The sequence below is a fragment of the Gopherus flavomarginatus genome, chromosome 2, assembly GCF_025201925.1.
Source record: "Gopherus flavomarginatus isolate rGopFla2 chromosome 2, rGopFla2.mat.asm, whole genome shotgun sequence".
Taxonomy (NCBI): Eukaryota; Metazoa; Chordata; order Testudines; family Testudinidae; genus Gopherus; species Gopherus flavomarginatus.
Genome location: NC_066618.1, coordinates 98,061,774 through 98,080,914, shown reverse-complemented (window position 1 = coordinate 98,080,914; position 19,141 = coordinate 98,061,774). Strand labels below are relative to the sequence as shown.

Genomic DNA, 19,141 nt, shown 5'->3' with positions numbered 1-19,141 from the left:
GCCTGACTGCCCCTGCCCTGGCACTCCTGCCCCATCCAACCACCCCTTCTTCCTGACCGCCCCCGGAACCTCTGCCCCCATTCACCCACCCCGTTCCCCACCCTCTGACCGCCCCCATGCCTATCCACACCCCTGGCCCCTGCCCACCCCCCAAACTCCCCTGCCCTCTATCAACCCCCCCACCTCCCCATTACCGCACTACCTGGAGCACCGGTGGCTAGCGGCGCTACAGCCGCACCGCCTGGCTGGAGCACAGCACAGAGCACCAGGTCATTGTGGCCAGTGAGCTGAGGCTGCGGGGGAGAGGCCAGGAGCTCAGGGGCCAGGGAGAATGGTCCCATGGGCCACGTAGTTTGCCCACTTCTGAGCTAGTGATTAGGGTAGTCACATTGGGCTCGGGAGACCCAGGTTCAATTTCTTGCCCCTGCCATAGACTTCCTGTGTGACTTTGAGCAAGTCACTTTGGTTACATTCCACAGCCAGCAGCTGTGAGAGCCTCTGAGCCTAGGAGGACAGAATTAGGTGTGTGGGGCTTGCACTATGGTGCTAAAAATAGTTTGGGTGGGGAGTGGGGAAAAAGAGGGAAAGCTTCAGAGCCTGAGCTGTAGCCCAAGTTGCAACTTAAAAACATTGTCTACATAGCTATTGCTAGAAGCTCCACAAATCTGGGTCTGTCAATGCGGGAGGAAGCTCGCTCCCACTAGCCATATAGATGTACCCCATGTCTCTCTCTCAATTCCTCATTTGCAAATGAGGAGTTAACTCATAGGGGTATAATATATTGTGAGTTACTTAGATATTATGGCATTCGAGGCCACATAAGTACCTAAGATTCAATAAATAAATGAAAAGGTCATAAAAATAATGTAACAATACATTTCTGAAATGCTTCCTTTTTATGGAAAGAAGCTGACTCAGAACCAGCTGCCTTTTGTGCAACCACCACACCCTTTTCCTTACATGGTCCATAAGTGAAGTTATGCCATTCTTTAGATTAAGTCAAAGTACGGACAACAGATGTGGAGTATGTGAAAAATGGCCAGATACCTGTGGGGCAGGTTGCCACTTTCCTGCTCCTCTTTCACCTCCACATCTGATCTTACAAGCTCATCAATCTATGAACTTACCAACTTCAGTCTGTCTGAATGAAAAACCTGAGGTTGTAGAGAAATTTTGCAAGTATATGATAGTGTTCCTGCTTCTCTGCTTAGAGTAGTGTGTTTCTATGTCACATTCCCTATTAATCTTGCCATGTTGCTGGTGTTTCAGACTTATTTTTAAATTGCAGTATATTTAAGCTCTGTTTTTGCTAAATCCTATTTTTTCCTTAATAGATTTAGCCAGTATTGAATTGGGGCTTCCAGGCTCGTGGCTCCATAGCAGGGACCCTGGAAACCCTGGGATCTCCAGCAGCAAACTGGGCAGGGTTCTGTTAGACCCTTGCCTGTGTTTCATAGGAAGTTTGTCTAAATAGATACATTTCCATCAAACATATTGATTGGGATGAATCCGTTTTCCAACAAAAAGCGGTTTCTTTGGACAGTTGCTGACCAGCTTTAGTCAGGATCTTTTGTTGGTGCTCCTGGGCACTTCTCTAATAGAAGTATGTAATTTTTAATTTCTTCAGTTTTTCTTGCTCTTTATTGTAAAATTTATCATTTTACAGTAATTTATAAATCTTTTCTGTTTATATATTTTTCCATATTGGTATTGTATTTGCTGAATTAAAAAGATATGCATCTCAATGCCTTTAATTTTGGAAACTTTTCAGTGTATGTAGCACATTGGACACAGATGGCTAGTCAGTGAGCAGATCTGAGAACTAAATAGCTCTTATTGCATTCCAGGCACTGCAGCTTCTTTGATCTCTCACTCAGAAGTGGTTTATGAACTCTTAAATTATCACTTGTCTTGCAGATTCAGTGATCATATTCTAGGGAGTTGTGGACAAATAAGATGTATGCACACATCACATTTGGAAAGTGTCCCTTGCTTGACAGACCCTCTCTCTCAAGCTCCTGTGAAGCAGTATTTTCCTTTCATATCTACAGCACAAGATAGTTGCTAAAGTAACACAATCACCATTTTCTTAATTAAGTTTTCTGTGGTAATTTGAGAGCTGTGTTTTGACACCAGCTCTTCTTAGAGCCAGTATGCAGCAGGGATGATTCACTGGTTCTGTGATAGACATGCCTGGCAAGTTGGTATCTGTTCAGTTTTCATGGGCATTTAGAGAATTAAATTAAGAGTTTAGAACAGAATGATTCTTTCAAAGCTTTGAGTATGGTTCTTGTGATGTCACTCATGCTTGCAGAGAAACCAGGAAGTCTGCACCTTAGACTTCTCAGGTAAACATCTCAAATATTGTTAAAGTACACATACCAATTACATTTTTAAATCTGACTACAACAATGGGTACTTTCTTCCTGTTCTGAAATCTTACTCTTTAAATCTTTTGTAATTTAGGGTATGGCTACACTTGACATTTCAAAGCGCTGCCGCGGCAGCGCTTTGAAGTGTGAGTGTAGTCGGAGCGCCAGCGCTGGGAGAACTCTCCCAGCGCTGCACGTAAACCACATCCCTTACGGGTGTAGCTTGCAGCGCTGGGAGCCGCGCTCCCAGCACTGCGGCACTGTTTACACTGAGGCTTTACAGCGCTGTATCTTGCAGCGCTCAGGGGGGTGTTTTTTCACACCCCTGAGCGTGAAAGTTGCAGCGCTGTAAAGCGCCAGTGTAGCCATGGCCTCACCTTTAAACTAATGTTTTTTTTTTTTTTTAAACAGAGGCATACAATTAGGACTGCTAATGACAGATTAGTAGGTATTAACCTATAATGCCATTCTCTAACAGCAGCAAATATGGGTCACACTACAGCTATAATTATTCTGCTTCTCCTGTAACACATCCTATTTTCAGGTCTTTAAGGTATAGCCATATTGTTTCAATATGGGTGACTGGTAGATGCATTTATCTTCAGAAATGTCAATGGTGGACCCCCTGCTCTAATCTGTACATAGGCCTTTCATCCTAGGATCTGAAAGCACTTTGTAAATTTAGAGATGGAACCTTTGTATCAGTGAGATTTGGGAGAAAAACCAGAAGGATTTGGTTCTTTGGCTCCCTTGTCCCCGTTGAGGTAAACAAAATCCATTTTACAGAAGGGTAACCTGGGGCATGGCAGGAGTAAAGAGGGGAGAAGGCACAGCAGTAAATGGAAAGGGGGATAGGTAGCACTGGAAGAAAGGAAAAGTCTGAGAAACGGGAGAAAGCCAATGGGGAAGAATAGAAGAGTAGTCTAGGGAGGGAGTGACTACATGCGGGATGGTGTGAATACAGAAAGCTGAGGGGAAAGAAGAGGAAAGCAGACATGCCAGTTGATTGAGACAGCATAACACACACCTTCTCTAGACGGTTGATTGAGACAGCATAACACACACCTTCTCTAGATGTACTATATCTGCAAGATTTGCCGAGAGTGGAATGAGTGGCAATTATGAATTCTTAATAATTATATTGGCTGCTCTAGATTTTATAGTTAATTAACTAGAGATAGAGGCAGAAAAGAGACTAAAATTCACCAGAAAGAGCACACAATCCTTTCACTGATAGGGGTCTATTTATCTCCTCGTTAGATGGACAGCTAACCCTTGGAAGCATTTTCAGCTTCTAGAGAAGAGTCTGTGGACTGATCCTGGTAAGACTATTTTAGTCGAGTCAGCATCCCTCTCTCTCTAAATGTCAAAATACTCCTGAAATGCGATGGGGAAGAAATAAAAAACAAAAAAAACACCAACCCATCCCTTGTTACTCTTCATGTTGATTGTCTGTAAACTTAAGTGATTGAGCTTTTGCTCAAGGTAAATAACTTGTGCAAAGTCTTCATTTGCATTTCAGAATGCACTAGCACAATGTCAGTGAAGATATATGGAAAACAGTGAATTAAAATACTACTGTTGAAGCAGACCTATTGCATCTACCTATACTTTCCCTGTTTAGTGACAACACTGGGGAAGAAAATATTTTGTGGGCATTAACAAACCATCTCTGAAGCCCTGTGTCTCCGGACATTTATTGGGAGAAAAACCAGGTGAGACCCAGCTGTCTTGTACATACCAAACAACTCACTGTTTGATCTTACAAGAGTCATGGACAGTTATTGCCATCTCATTCTTCTGGGTAACCTGAATTTGTCAGTAGCTGGTAAGAGTGAAATACATGGAGATGTATGGGGTTTCCCAGCCATCTCCCTGATCTTCTGTGTCCTTCATACTTAAGTGATTTGTTTTCACAAAAGTTGAATCTGTAACCTGATCAAGTTAATTCAGACTTGCTGAATTGAAGAGGCAGAGGGATTTTCAAAAAAAGTATCAGCATAGGACATAGGTTCAGCTTCCTGAATTTAGACACTCAGATCATATTTGCGCACCTAAATAAGTCACCTGATTTTCAGACATCAAATGCTTCAGATCTCAACATTTGACCACAGAGAAAGTGCAGGTGCCACTCTGCTCATTTAAAACAGCACTGTTTCCAAATATAAAAACCTCTGGCTCACTGGATTTAGGGCACATCTATGCTTGTGTTCCACACAGGTATAGGGCCAATGAGCAGGTCAGAGAATGAATCAGCAATTATTACTCTAGGTTTTGTGCAGCTCCCTCAGTCTTCAGTGTGAGGCCTCCGTTATTATACTTGTATTGCAGTAATTCCTGGAACCTCAGGCATGGATCAGAGCTCTATTGTGCTAGTAACTGTATAAATATACTGCAAAAAGATAGCCCCTGCCCCCAAAGAACTGAGATTTGTCACTTCAGTAACTGTAATCTGAGACATGTACAAAGATGTTATACATACACACACACACACACCCACACACACACCCACCCCATCACTGGTGAAAGTGTCCTTTGTTTCACTGCTACTGTCTACCACACCTGTGGAGGAATGTTCGGCCAACCTCACTGAGGATAGAAAGATAAGGTCTTAAATAAATAATCAGAGAGGTGCATATATATCAGAGTCTAAAATCTAAACTGCCTCAAGTGTCATGGACTCCCTGAAGCCAAACATCTTTCTCTCTGAGGTTCTCCAACTCAGATTCAAAACAAGCCAAAGTCTCATGAGAACAGTAGCTTGAGAGAATTCCAGCATATGAGACAGCTGAAATGAACTTGCACAGTTGTCACCACTCTGGGCTTATTATATTTCAGTAGAACTCCAGCTCTTAGTCAATCTCAGCTTCAAACCAAACCATAACCACCACCACCACCACCACCACCTCCTCCTCCTCCTCCTCCTCCTCCTCCTCCTCGTGGGCCTGTATCTTTACTTTACATTTTCACTATGTGAAATAAAGTTGCCCAGCAATTAGAAGGCTGTGCTTTTAGGCTGGTTCTCTGGTGAGAACCATACATCCATTACTTTGATACTGTAGATTCGGTATTCTTTCATGTGCATTAATCTCAACGTAGCTTTCCTCTTGATGTTAAAATTAAAGACTCTTCCTGCAAAGTAGTTCACTTCCTCCTTTTGTGTCAGTCTTCTTGGAACTTGTGCTTTTCAATAGCAATTGTGAAGAAATCTGCACTTGTTTTTCACAAGCTGACTCACATGCCCATTAGTAGTCTAACAGATTCTTACCCTAGCTGTGAAGACCACTTTATAGAAAATGGCCGGTAACAGGGAAGTAAAAATACTCATTGCCAGTGTCCTAACTTCAGGTTGCTGTGCTTATAGGGGCTGCTCAGATTCTCAGAAACTCATTGTTTCCCCCTTGTTACTGTTATCACTCTACTGTGAATGACGCATTCCCTTTCGAGATTCCTTTACAGACCACAGGGTTCCCAAGTTGTTTGCTACTTTCCACAAAGCATGGCTCCCCCCTACACCACTCATTAATCTTAGCGAAAACCAGATAGCTAGCAGGACAGTCTTGATGATTGGTCTTTGTTAATATTCATATCTTAATACATGTTCAGGAACCCAAAATCCTATTTCTTATTTGCATTTTATAGATCACACTTAAAAAGTCACCAGTTGTTGCTTGTTTAAGGGTGTAAAGTGTTTTGATGGGATCTTTTAACCCTATAGTTCACAGGTAGTCATGCTGATTAGGGAAAGGAAATTAACCCTTGGTGAATGAAATAATAAAATTTCATGGAAAATTTACACTCCTGCCACAGAACAGAGGCACAGCAGGATGTAGTTTGCCCAACAAACAAGTCCCTGAATTTCTATTGAAAAGTTCTCTCCAAAAGCCCGTTTGCATGTGCGTACTTTGATTGCACCATCCATCAGTTGATAACATGACAAGAAACTTACCGTCTAGTACACTTATAGGGTAGATGGTAGCTGACTGAATTTGGTTCTGCCTGAGGAAATGAGAGATCAGAATTCTCTTTTCAGCTCATTGGAGACTTGTTAAAATATGCATTAAAAGATTCTCCTGGAAGAATTCTGGGCCAAAAAAATTAAAAATTCTGCACCCATTATTGGTGCTGATTTGTGTCTCTGCCGGCTGCTCCAGGCAAGTAACTACTACTACTCCAGGGGCAAGTAACTATTTTTGTGGCTTCCCTTTGTGTCCCCTCAAATATTTTTCTGCAGGGAAGCAAAGAATTTTGCGCCTGAGCAGTGGTTCAGAATTCCCCCATGAGAAAAAAGAACTAGATAGCTTTGGCCTTTTGAATCTCCTACTGTAATTTACTGTCTCAGGTATATATCATCACAGCAGACAAGATGTGTGTGGGAGGATGGGTTAGGGTGCTAGGCTAGGATTTGGGAGACCTTGCTCTCCCATAGATACTGTGCGACACATGCATCTGACAAAGTGGGTATTCACCCACAAAAGCTTATGCTCCAATACATCTGTTAGTCTTTAAGGTGCCACAGGACTCATTGTTGCTTTTTACAGATCCAGACTAACACTGCTACTCCCCTGATACTTGACGGCCAAGTCTGTGTGTGTCAGTTTCCCATATGTAAAGTGAGGGAAGTAGCACTTCCCTACCTTAATGGGATGTTGTGAGGATAAATCCATTAAAGATTGTGAAGTGTTCAGACACTCTGCCGATGGGGGCATATAAATTCCTCAAATAGATGATGTGATTGAGAGGGCTGCAGTAACTATTGAGTTCATAATTCACTCTTGCCAAACAGCATTTGTGAATCTCATCTTTTAAAAGATTAGTGAGATTTAAGCAGCTGAGCCTCTTGCTTCCTCAAAGTTCACAAAAGGGAAATATTAATGTTTGTGTAGACTGCAACCTAGCAGAGATGTATAACTAGACCCACTGGGTGTAAAGAAGGGTGAACATTATAGCAGGTGTATAAAATAAGCATCCCGTTACTTGACATGGATGCCTCTCTCTCTTTCCATCACATTTGTTTGAGAATTGATCAGACTATGATGTCTAATGAACCATAGACATTTTGGCTGCAAGTAGCAGATCCTTTGCCTACAGCTCTGTGTTAGGTTTATGCAAGACTAATGTGTATTACCTATGATGCTTAATGGTGCTAGATTTCAGTGTCTGTTTTCCTCAGCAAGCTGTCGTCTGGGCCCGCTAGGCACAGGCATTTGTGTACTATTACCTTGAATTTCACTGCAAGAAGAAAATTATGCCTGGCACTTCTAGGCCATGGTTTTGAAACAAATGCCTCAGGTCACAGCATGTTACACAAAGACCAGCTTTCCAGATCAAAGACCGATTTTTTTTAAAATAGTGGTAGCATTGGCCAGTTTACAGCTTTATTGTATGTCTGGTTGAGCAAACATCATAATAGGCTGATGGGAGCAACTGGGCAGCACACCAAGTCGGCCATAATAAGAGATGTGAGTTACACAAACATGCACCATGAGGTACTTCTTGCAGAAAATTGCATTAAGTAGTATATTTGGGAGAAGTTCTGCTTTTCCTTTCAGAAGAGTGTGTCCTTGTGAATCCTTTAGTACCACATCTCAACAAGAAGAATTTTAATATCTCCACTCTCTGTGAGGTACTTGAGTAGCATGAGAGGTTGAGGGGAAAAGTGAGCAAGACTAGGGGAAAGATAGGTCAGGAAGAAGAAGAGATGAGGGTCACTTGTGCAAGCAGAGGAGCTAGAGAAGGGGGAAATGGCAGGGGAAGGGGACAAGAGTTGAAGAGGGGAGTCAAACCCAACAAAAATCCATCATCTCTTTGAAAGAGTCAGCAACCGCCTGCACAGGAAGGGTGGGATAGGCAGGGTTGGAGGATGGAGAGGCTGGAATTGCTGGCATGCTCTAATGGTTTGAGTGCAGACCTGGGGACTGTTCTCAGCTCTGAAACTGGTTCCTTATGGGGACTTCAAGTTACATGATCTTTCTGCCTCAGTTACGTCATCTGTAAAATGGTGATCATATTTGCCTACTTAGGAGGGCTCTTCTGAAGATTTATATTATAGAAGAACTTGTAGAGCGCTGTGGCTATGAAAGTATTATGTAGTATTCTGATTTCAGGACAGTTCTTCCGCGTAAGAAATTACTCTTCAATGTAGTGATCTAATTGGCAAAGATGACTTTAAAATGTTATGGTACAATGTAACAATACACAGTTAAAAGTTGTTTATGCACATTAGGCAATAGACAAAAGTGATATCTGGGTTAATTATTAAATTCCTCCTTTACCTCAGCTAGAAAATTTGAGGAGATAGGATAGAGAAATTCAGGCAAACAATCAATCTCTGAAGCAGAGAACATACCAAACATCATGCTGATGTCACACACTAGCACGTAGCATTATGGGAAAGAGTTCCTTTGTTTGTCACTCCACCCTCTTAAACTGTGGTTCCTCAGATGAAGCAAGGTCTGACTAATGCATTCTTGGGAGATACGTTCACCATTTTCATAAGATGTATTAAGTGTCTTTGCCTCATCATATTTCTGTAATTGGCTTTGTGCTATGTTTCATTAAACAGTTTTAGCTAAGCAGTCCATTTGCACAGTTTCAGCAGGGCAAAGGTTTGGGCTTGAAACCTTTACGACCACTAATTTTATAACTTATCAGAGCATCCAGTAATAGTGCCCACACTAACGCCAGACATCTACACTCTTCAGTCAACAAGACTGCTTCACATTTGAAATGAGGTTCAGAATGTTTCTTCCCTCCTCCCCCAAACAGTCCTTTATCCTGTTTTTGTGATGGAAACACTTTAAGAAATAGCTATTCAGATGCTTGTTTATGGCCCATACTGCCACAACCTGTGCTGAAGGAGTGATCTGGGGAAGAGTGTTAGATAGGATTCTCCTGGCCATACGGTTTAGAAATACTCTTTGGTAGCCAAGCCATAGAACTTCTACTAGGTTGACTCTTTAGGAGGTAGTTGTTACTCTGCTGTGTCATTCAGACAGATACAACCACCATGACTCATCAAATGGGCAGGATGGTAAAGGAAAAGGATTAGAGAAGAACAGGATTGCAAGCATCTTCCTGTTTACCAATGGCTTAAAAAAAAACCCCCAAACTCAAACCTCAGCAACATTATGTGTACTGGCAGTGATGCAGCTTGGCTGTGTAGCTTAAGACTTCTGGCCAAATTGACTCTAGTGCAAGCATATTTACTTTAGTGAAGTTACACTAGGGATAAATCTGGCCTCTCAAGCCTGAATACTTGCACTGTATTACTGAGTATGTATGGTAAGCCTTGAGAACAATATGCTGTGTTTCTGGCCATCAGCCACACCAGGGAGGTCATTTTCTTCTTGGTAATTAGTGAAGTGGTGGCATCGCAAAAGGAAGTGAATAAACTTATTCTATCCTGCTTAGGTGCCCAGTTCTCACCACAGATTTCCGCTGGATGTACTGTGGGGCCCCAGAGAGAGCTTGATTTCTACACGCAATGATTTCATTCAGGCTTATTTTGCTGGGATATTGAAAGAACTTTGGCAAAAAAAAAAAAAAAAATCTTAGTTTTCCTCATACAATAAATATGTGTCTCTTTTTTCTCTTCCTAGGGGGAGAAATGCCAGCCTCTTTAAGAAAACTACAGCAAATGGCTATTTATCTGGGGCTGTTAAGTGGTGGGGGATGTGCTGTGATGTATTATCTTATGCAAAGTAAGTCCTGTTGCTATTAGCAACCTTATTTCTGCCCTCTCCACATCATTCCCCTTTGTACAGTTGACAAATAAGAATAGTTCAGCTTCTGATAAACATGGATTGGAGGGAAGAGCAGCAGAGCTTAAAGATTTTTATTAATCACACCTGCCAGTGCAATGTCCCTCATTTTGTAGGCTTGACTTTATTTAATTCCAATACTAGTTCTCTCTGAAACATGGTTACTTTAGACTCAGAAGGATGTATTTAAAAACAGATGAAGGTTTCTATTCTCAATTAGATTTAAAAAATGGTTGTTGTTGGGAAATGTGGGGGACAGGGCAGGGGAACACCACTTAAATAGGGAAATGTGAACCTGTTAGAATTCTGGTCAGTTTGTATGTAATACATCCAGTTTATGGTGCTGTTCCCTCAAAATTGATCTTGTGAGGTGCTGAGCATCAGTGTGTATTGAAGACAGTCAACAGCAGTTAAGAGTGCTCAGCATGTTTCAAGATGGAGCCTTAAAAGGAAACCTAGAGAGATGACGCGGTCAATTAGGTGACAGCCAGATCTACTTGCTAGATTTAATTGGTCAAGAATTATTAACGTTATTAGTTGAAGCAATTGATTTTCTCTTTTAGTGACTTCCAGACATTTAATAGTCTGGAAGCAACAGGCTTTGTTTCCATTTATTAGAATGCTCTAGTCTTCAGGGTCTTTCCCTTGTACAATAGAACCTCAGAGTTCAGAAATGGAGGTTGTTTGTAACTCTAAACAAAATGTTATGGTTGTTCTTTCAAAAGTTTACAACTGAACATTGACTTAATACAGCTTTGAAACTTTACTATGCAGAAGAAAAATGCTGCTTTTAAACAATCTTAATTTAAATGAAACAAGCACAGAAAGTTTCCTTACCTTGAGTGTTTTTTTTTTAAACTTGTCTTTTTTAGTAGTTTACATTTAACACAATACTGTACTGTATTTGCCTTTTTTGGTCTCTGCTGCCACCTAATTGTGTACTTCCAGTCAGGGCCAGCTCTAGCAATTTCGCCGCCGCGGGGGGCGCTCTGCAGCTTGCTGGTCCTGCGGCTCCGGTGGAGCTCCCACAGGCGTGCCTGCGGAGGGTCCACTGGTCCCGCAGCATGCCGCCCCAAGCATGCGCTTGGCGCTCTGTGACCTGGAGCCAGCCCTGCTTCCAGTTCCAAATGAGGTGTGTAGTTGACCGGTCCGTTCGTAATTCTGAGGTTGTACTGTAGTTACTATCAGTTTATATTGCTTTTTGCCTAGCCTTGATCCTGAGGACATTTGCAGGAAAGGTGACCAAACTCCTTTCTGAAGCCCTCAGGAGTTGTGAAACCTTCCCTTCGACATATTTTAATAACAAATTGGATGACATTGGAAAGCCATCTTGTATTTCAGACAACTCATGCACTTGAGTTCTGAACTGAAGCTCAGGCAGACTGATAAGCCTGACGTGTTTTAAAAGAGAGAGGCTGGATTTAACAGGGATATTAGCATTTTCTCTTAACATCCCTTGAAATAGGTTTACTTTCATTAGCAGAGTGAGTGAAAACATCTCCTTATTTTCCCAAATTGTTTAGCTAAACAATACAATTAATTTATGTGGCTATTGATCATCACTGAACCCATTGTCTGGTGAAATGTTCAAGTGAAATATGCATAGCCTATTAAGGACCATTGCTTTGGTGTGATATTGATAGCCACATAATGTTTTTGATATTTTGATTACAGGCCAATTGGGCTTTTAATTACTAAAGTACAGCCTTTAATGAGAGTTACCCTCTTCATTAGCTTCAAACGAAAACAGAAGCTACTACTTTGACTCACAAGCTAATACAGTTTCATCTCTCTAACCTTAAAGGCTTGTTAACCTGGGAGAACTAAGCACCAGTGCCAATCATGTGGATTCAATGAAGTTCTGCTTCCCCTTCCTCATCTTCATGTGTACAGCCAAGATGACTGAAGCACAGGGAAGTCCTGGGACTTCCTCCATGTTGTACATTGAATAGCTGAGTAGCTATTTAATCTAGGATCCTCTGACTTCTCCCTTTGCTGTACCCAGTGGTTTACATCACTTCCTTGTATATCTGCTATGTATAACTGTTCCTGTTCTGGACCTTTTCTACAGAGATTCTCTTTGCTTTGTCAGAGCCCTGAAGACAGTGCCAGGGAGAAAACAACCCAACCACTTCCACTGCTCCCACCATTTAAGTTTTGTGTCATGCTGAAATAGTTTCAGACACAATCATCAGGAAGTTTCTTGTCACTACAAGCAACTGAGCTCCAATTTCAGGCTCTCTGTGAGGAGAAAACAGTAGTCCTTATAGCCAACTGTTGTGCCCTTTAGAAACCCCTGCTCTGGGTTCATGCTATAGATATCTAAGTTCACACACATTTAGGCATTTTATGTTAATACTTCAGGCAACATATTCATAAGATACCACTGTCTACTATGCACAGCTGAGAAAGGTGGTATCTTATGAAGGGGGACTGGCTGCAGCTTCCTGATTCAGAGTCTGCTTCTATGCTGGGGATGGCCCCTAAGTATTGAAAGCAACCTGGCTGGCTGCTATCCATGGCCCTCAGAGACTGTCCTCCCTCAGAAAATGGCCAGCTGCAGCCCTCATTAGTGGCTATGGGAGAACTTGGGCTAGAAACCAGCAAAGCTGCCTCTTTGTCAGCTGGGGACAGCTGTTAACTCCGTTGCACTCCTAGAGCAATATAAAAAGGTGGACAAACAAGAGATTTGGGTCCTCTGTTTTAAATCTAAGGTGGGAACTAGATATTCAGGGTGGGATTTTCAGAAGTATTCAGTGTTAGTCTAACCCTCTTCTCATTAAAGTCAGTGGGAATGAAGTTAGGCCAGAGCGGAGAACATCTGAAAATCCTGCTCTCTGCATGCGCAGCTTGAAAAGTTTGCTTCAAGATTTTTCTAGCACTAGAAGGCCCACTAGTTCTCTCCTCCCCCCCGACAGCTCTATTTTATACATTGGTCACCATTGGAAAGAATATTTTCCAGTTATCACCTCAGCTGCAACACTATTTCTCTGTATTTCCTTGCTGTGATACCTCACATGCTGTGATGCAGTAGCTGGAAGCACATTGATTTTGATGGCGACAACTGTATATGTTTCATGATACCCTTTTAAAGATAATGTTTCCTCCACTTGTGTTTTAGCTTTAGGGACTTTTGCTTAAACCTTGCTTAATCCTATAACACAAAGGTTCTGTAGTAGCAGCTGCTACTGCCATCCTAGAGCAAAGTAAGAAGTTCCCTCAGTTCCTACGTTTTCCAGAATTCCCTTTTAAGTTTAGAATGTTGTTGAATGCACCTCCTACTGCTCTACAAGTGTCAGAAAAGCATGGAAACTTGCCCATAATGCCACTCTTGCATGTACAGGACATTTGAAAGGTCTTAAATCCAGGGCCTATTTCACCTAAATTTGCTACAGAACAACACTTTCCTTCTGCTTCAACATTTCTGATTTAGGGGTTGGCATCATCTTTAGTCAGAAGTTGTCCATCTAGTTGTTTTCCCCACCATTTAGAACTGTTTGCCATTGAGACAAGTGGTAGTGCAGACTTGGGATTCTCTTTTTGGCAATTGACAAATGTGAAAAAGTCTCAGATTTAGGAATCATAGCTGGTATCTCATGGCTGGTTATTACTATTTATAGGGTTGAATTCTTTTTCCTGGAGGATTTTCTGTGTGTGTATATATAAAAAAAAATGGGGGTGGGAGAATGTCATTTCTTTTATTTGCAGTGTTGTCTTGGTCCGATATAGGAGAGAGAAGTTGGGCGAGGTAAGTTTCTTTCATTTCAATTTCTGTTGGTGAAAGAGAGCTTTCGAGCTACACAGAGCTCTTCAAGTTATAGCTCAAAAGCTAATTGTTTTTTAACCAACTTCTGTTGGTGAAAAAACAGTTTCTTACTCCCCCCTAGGTCTCCTTTTATTTGTTTTTTTCAACCCCATATTGACTTTTTTCCACAATGGTCTGTTTCTTTGATCTAGAAAATTTTGCCAGGACACAGTATTATCAGTTGGCTATTGAGCAGCTCAAGAATGACTCTGTAGCCTTGGAGGCACTGGGGGCTCCCCCTCTTAAAGTTCACAACATCAGACTGACAGACAAGAGTAATCGCGTTGACATGGCCAGAGCACAGGTAAGAGCAGTGAGCCTGCCTGCCACTGAAACATGGCTCTCAAAGATGGATTTTAAGTGTATAATAATGATGTAGAGGAGAGTGAGGAGGAGATTTTTCAAAGGCGACTAAGTGATTTAGGCGCACAGGCCCCATCGATGAGTGCTCGTTGCCCACTTAGGGAGAGACTTTCAAAGGCATCTAAGTCTCTTGATTTGAAATATGGTAGAGGAGTGAATAGCAGGAATTACTCCTCCATGTTGTGCTAATTAGTTTCATACAGGAGAGAAATGGTGTGTGCACCCACTCATGCTTCTTTATGCTGTATAAAGGGTTCACCATCCCCAGCCAAAAGGATTTTTTTCTGCTTGTTTTTTATTTCTACATACAGCCTTGCCTATCTTGGGGTTTTTAGCTACTGGAATAGCTATGCCACTAAAAAAGCCAGAGGATACAATTTTCAAAAGCCGTTGCGTCACTTAGGCATCTAAGACCAATTGACTTTCAATGTAGCTTATGTACGTAAGTCACTGAGGGTGCTTTTGAAAAGGTTAGTCCTGGTGTGAATGTGTTGCACAACTGTCAAGTGTGACTAGTACCAGCACAGCTTGTACTAGTTTGAAGCAGAGTGAAACCAGACTGATAAAGGTCACTTTTTATGCTGTGTCGGCACTAGGGCTTTGTATCAATGGAGATCAGTGGCTCTCAACCTTTTCAAACCATTGTACCCCTTTCAGGAGTCCAATTTGTCCTGCGTACCTCCAAGTTCCTCCTCACTTAAAAACTACTTGCTTACAAAAATCAGATATAAAAACTACAAAAAAAGTCACACCACACAATTACTGAAAAATTGCTTACGGTTTCTTTTTTACCATATTAAAAAATAAATAAATCAGAATATATATATTGTACTTACATTTCAGCGTGCAGGAGATAGAACAGTATAAACAAGTCATGGTCTGGATGACATTTTAGTTTGTACTGACTTCACTAGTGCTTTTTATGCAGTTGGTTGTAAAACTAGGCAAATCTTTAAATGAGCTCATATACCCCCAGAAGACCTCCACGTACCCCTGGTTGAGAACCACTGGTGTAGTTAGCCAGTGGCTTTAAAACCAAAACACCAAAAATGAAGGTCAAGAGTATTTAGTCAGGTCTTCCCTGCTTTTGCTAGAGGTTTCGGATGCATCCGGAGAGTTTTCAAAGCCATTAATGAAAGGAGTACAGGGTGTTGAATCTTTGACAAATATCTTCTTCCAGCTGGCTATAGGGCATTTGAGTTAAATGTGTTAACCAAGAAAATAAAAAGCAGCAAGTTTTAAACAGACTGAATAAAATTCACTTTCAATTAAATCAGGATCCACTTGCATGATATCTGAATGTTATGTTATGAATTTCCTAGTTCTCCAGTTGCCCTTAGAGTCTTCCAGGCAAGAGCTGAATTTCCAATATAAAAAGTATAGACAAAAAATGTCAAGCTTCCTTTATATAGATCAGAAGGGAGGATCCACCAACCTTCAATTCATTTTTTCCTTTGTAAGCCACCTTTAAGAATGTTACAAAGATTGAAATGACTCAGGATGAAGTCACATTTCATTCCTCTGATCAATCAACTGCTTTCTTATCCACCATATCACTCAGTGCCCTCTATAAATGATGAGCATTATTTCATCAGAGATATGAAACCTGTGAATGATCCTTCATCAGCCAGAGTGGAGTGCTACAGCATGGTCTTGCATGGTCCAGGGGCTATTGTACCACCTCCAGAGCATGCCCAACTCCTGCCAGCTAGACCTGCTTGAGAAGGCTTGGTGATGTCATTTTTGATGGTCTATCAAGAATAGACATAAAGCATATTTATTTTCTTTAGCCATACTGAATGTTTTAGCAGAAACGCAATACTGCAGCTGTAGCCTAATTTATTAAGTTAAAGTATTTTAATGGTAGAATTTTCAAAGCTGCTGCAGGATTTTAATATCCAGTTCCCATTAATTTAATGAAGTGTAGCTTTGACTATCCCAGCCTTCGTGCCTGGATTTGTTCTAATAAACTCTTATGTAATACTTGTCATCCATGGATCTCTTAGCGCTTTGCAAAGAAAGGGTGTTAATTCTTTATACGGTTGCAGTCATAACATAGAACATTCTTTTAACACCGATTTGTGTATGACAAAATTGATAAACTTTAATGGGGTGTGATTGTAATGAAACCCTAAAGTGCTGAAGAGCTGAAGTATCTGTGTTAAAATTGTGAGAGTGATTCAGTTTTATCTTATTGACTAAGGGAGGAATAAAAACATTCATTTCACTAACATCAGTCATTGAAAGTGTTCAACTAACTTTTATATCTGCAGTTAAAGATACCAGTATCCGGAACAAAATCAGCTGGATATCTCCATACCAGTTCAGTAAGAGACCTCTCCCTTAACTGGTGAGTATGAATAAAAGGGTACTTTATGGAGTGTTCAGGATAGGAGGAGAATCAGGGACAGATTTTTGGTTTATAGTCATCAAAATGGCTGAGATTATGGAAATAAGAAATCTGCCTTTGAAGAGCTTATGAAATATTGTGTTCACATGCTGTCATTATGGAAGTGACAATATCTATTAAATAATTTATATTTCTAATCTGAGGAATACAAAAGGATGAGGACATTAGACTGAGAACTTTGTGCCAAAAATGGTTCTCTGTTAACTGTAACCCAGTATACTGGAGTGCATAATTGGCCCACTGAGTCTAATTTACCCACTTTTTCTCCCCCTTCACACAAAAAGAAAATGCAAAGATAGTTGGGCACCCGGTTTAACACTGATTGTCCTTAGTTATTTTAACAGGCCTGTGATATTTTCTACTGTTCTCAGACCACAGCAATGCCATGACACTCAGTGTATGTCTACACTGCAGCCTTCCACCACTGGTAAACAGACTTGCACTAGTGGAGCTCAAGTTAGTGCACTAAAAACAGTCCTGTGGGTGCTGTGGATCTTGAGGTGACGCAGGCTCGCCACCTGAGTTTCAGAGCTAGAGGGTAAAGTGGGTTTGATAGCCAGAGCTGCCACCTGAGTGGCAATGTCCACTGTGCTAATTTTAGCGTGGTAGCTTGAGCCCCGCTACCAGGAGTATGTTTAGCAGGGTTGGGAGGCTCCATCCCAGGGGCAGCACAGACGTATCCAGTAAGGTGAGCTAAGGATTGTATCATTTTCTAAAATTGTTGTCTCTTTGTTCAAAGGCAGGCTGTATTGTAGTGAAATGGAACTTTCTTCGTACTCCAATATACTAATCTATGTTATGGATGTGGGGCTCTCTCTATTAAACTGCAGCCCCCTCTTTCTCAAGGCCAAACTTATTTCCAGAACTGAGAGAATAATTAGGAACCAATAATTTATTCAGCAAGTTTGATTTCTATTGCAGATTGAAGAATTTCTGAATAATCTACAATTTCCCCCATTTATTTTTTCTTGAAAGTTGGTACAAAACATTTGTTAGTTCAGTTTTCCCTGTATCTTGTGATTAGATCTCCAAAACCAAAGCACTTCTGCTTAGTTGCACATGGCACTATGGGATTGTCTCTGTTATATGATTAGATAAGACCTATCAAGAGTAGGTGGAAATTCTTGTGGAAACCAAATTTAAAATTCAGTGGTTAGGGTAATAGCCTAGCACTTGGGAGACCTGGGCTTACATCTCTGCTCTGCCGCGACCTCCAGGTGACCTTGAGTAGGGCACGTAGTCCCTGTGTGCCTCAGTTCCCCATCTGTAAAAAGGAGATAATAGTACTTGCGTATCAGATACTAGGTGAATGGGTCCATATAAGTACATAAGGGCTTATTTAGACAGTTAGTGTGCAGCAAGCTGGAGTGTAAATCTACAGCATGCTAACGGTCCACGTGGACCCTGATTCTGCACTTTGATTTGGGAAACTTTTAGTGCACAGTAGCGGAGTCCACACAGACCAGTGTATGGCATGCTGCTGCAACAGACGTTTACACTCCAGTTTGCCGTACACTAACTGTTCATCTTGACAAGTCCTAAGATAAATTTCAAATTCACTCTCCAAACATACCCAAGTGCAAACTTAAAATATATTTCCCAGAAACATTTATGCCAGTAAAACTTGATCACACAAGTATTTGGCCACATTTGGGCCCCTTTGTGCCAAGCAAATGGTAGCAATATAGTTGGTTCCTGACAGTTCCATTTTGTAATAGATGAGACATGAATGTGTCCTTGAACCAGATCACAGTGATTCAAACACAGGTCTCATCTGCTCCATAAAACAGAACAGCATAAGCCATTGTTGGGAATAGCTATATTATACTTGAATTATCTGACAGGGTTCTTGATAATGGGCAGACAAGCCTTTACAGTCTAGAATCTAGAAAGAGAAACAGCAACGACAAGACACTGAAGGTCAAATTTTCAAAAGTGACTTAGATTCCTAAGTCCTATTTTAAAAAATTACATGTAGGAGCTTTTAAAGAAGAGGCTTAGGCCCCAGTGTCTAAAGTCACTTTTGAAAATAGGAGTATTTGAAAATTGGATCTGGAGCGACCAGACTATAGGTTCATCATACAAAGGTGCAGCAACCTAATTGTATTACAGTATGTGTGGGATTTTCAGTAGTGATCAGCCTTGGCGTGACACTACTCTCACTTAACTTAATGGCTACTGCTGACTGGAGCTGCTCAGGAACTTTGACAGAATGTTTTTCAGAAAATGCTGATGGATTGAAACCAAAACCGTTTGCAGAAATGTTATCTGTTTACCTAATTAACTGTTATTCTAGTTTTCATCAGAAAGGTTTCTCAGCCCTAGGATGGAATTTCTGATAAAACCCAGAGAGCGTGAACAATCCCAGCAGCTCAATGGTTAGGGCACTTGAACCTGGGTCTTCCACATCCACACAAGTCCCTGCTAT

General features: G+C 41.3%; 1 protein-coding gene across 3 annotated transcripts in view; it reads left to right on the top strand.

Annotated features, from left to right (window-relative positions):
• Positions 1-19,141, top strand: part of LOC127043746 (cytochrome c oxidase assembly factor 1 homolog) — an 88,104-nt gene that overhangs the window by 55,673 nt on the left and 13,290 nt on the right. For all 3 annotated transcript variants that reach the window (XM_050937843.1, XM_050937844.1, XM_050937842.1), the window contains exons 2-4: positions 9,974-10,075; positions 14,093-14,244; positions 16,577-16,653. In XM_050937843.1, the coding sequence (XP_050793800.1) occupies positions 9,974-10,075; positions 14,093-14,244; positions 16,577-16,653 (331 nt within the window). The remainder of the gene's footprint in view (positions 1-9,973; positions 10,076-14,092; positions 14,245-16,576; positions 16,654-19,141) is intronic.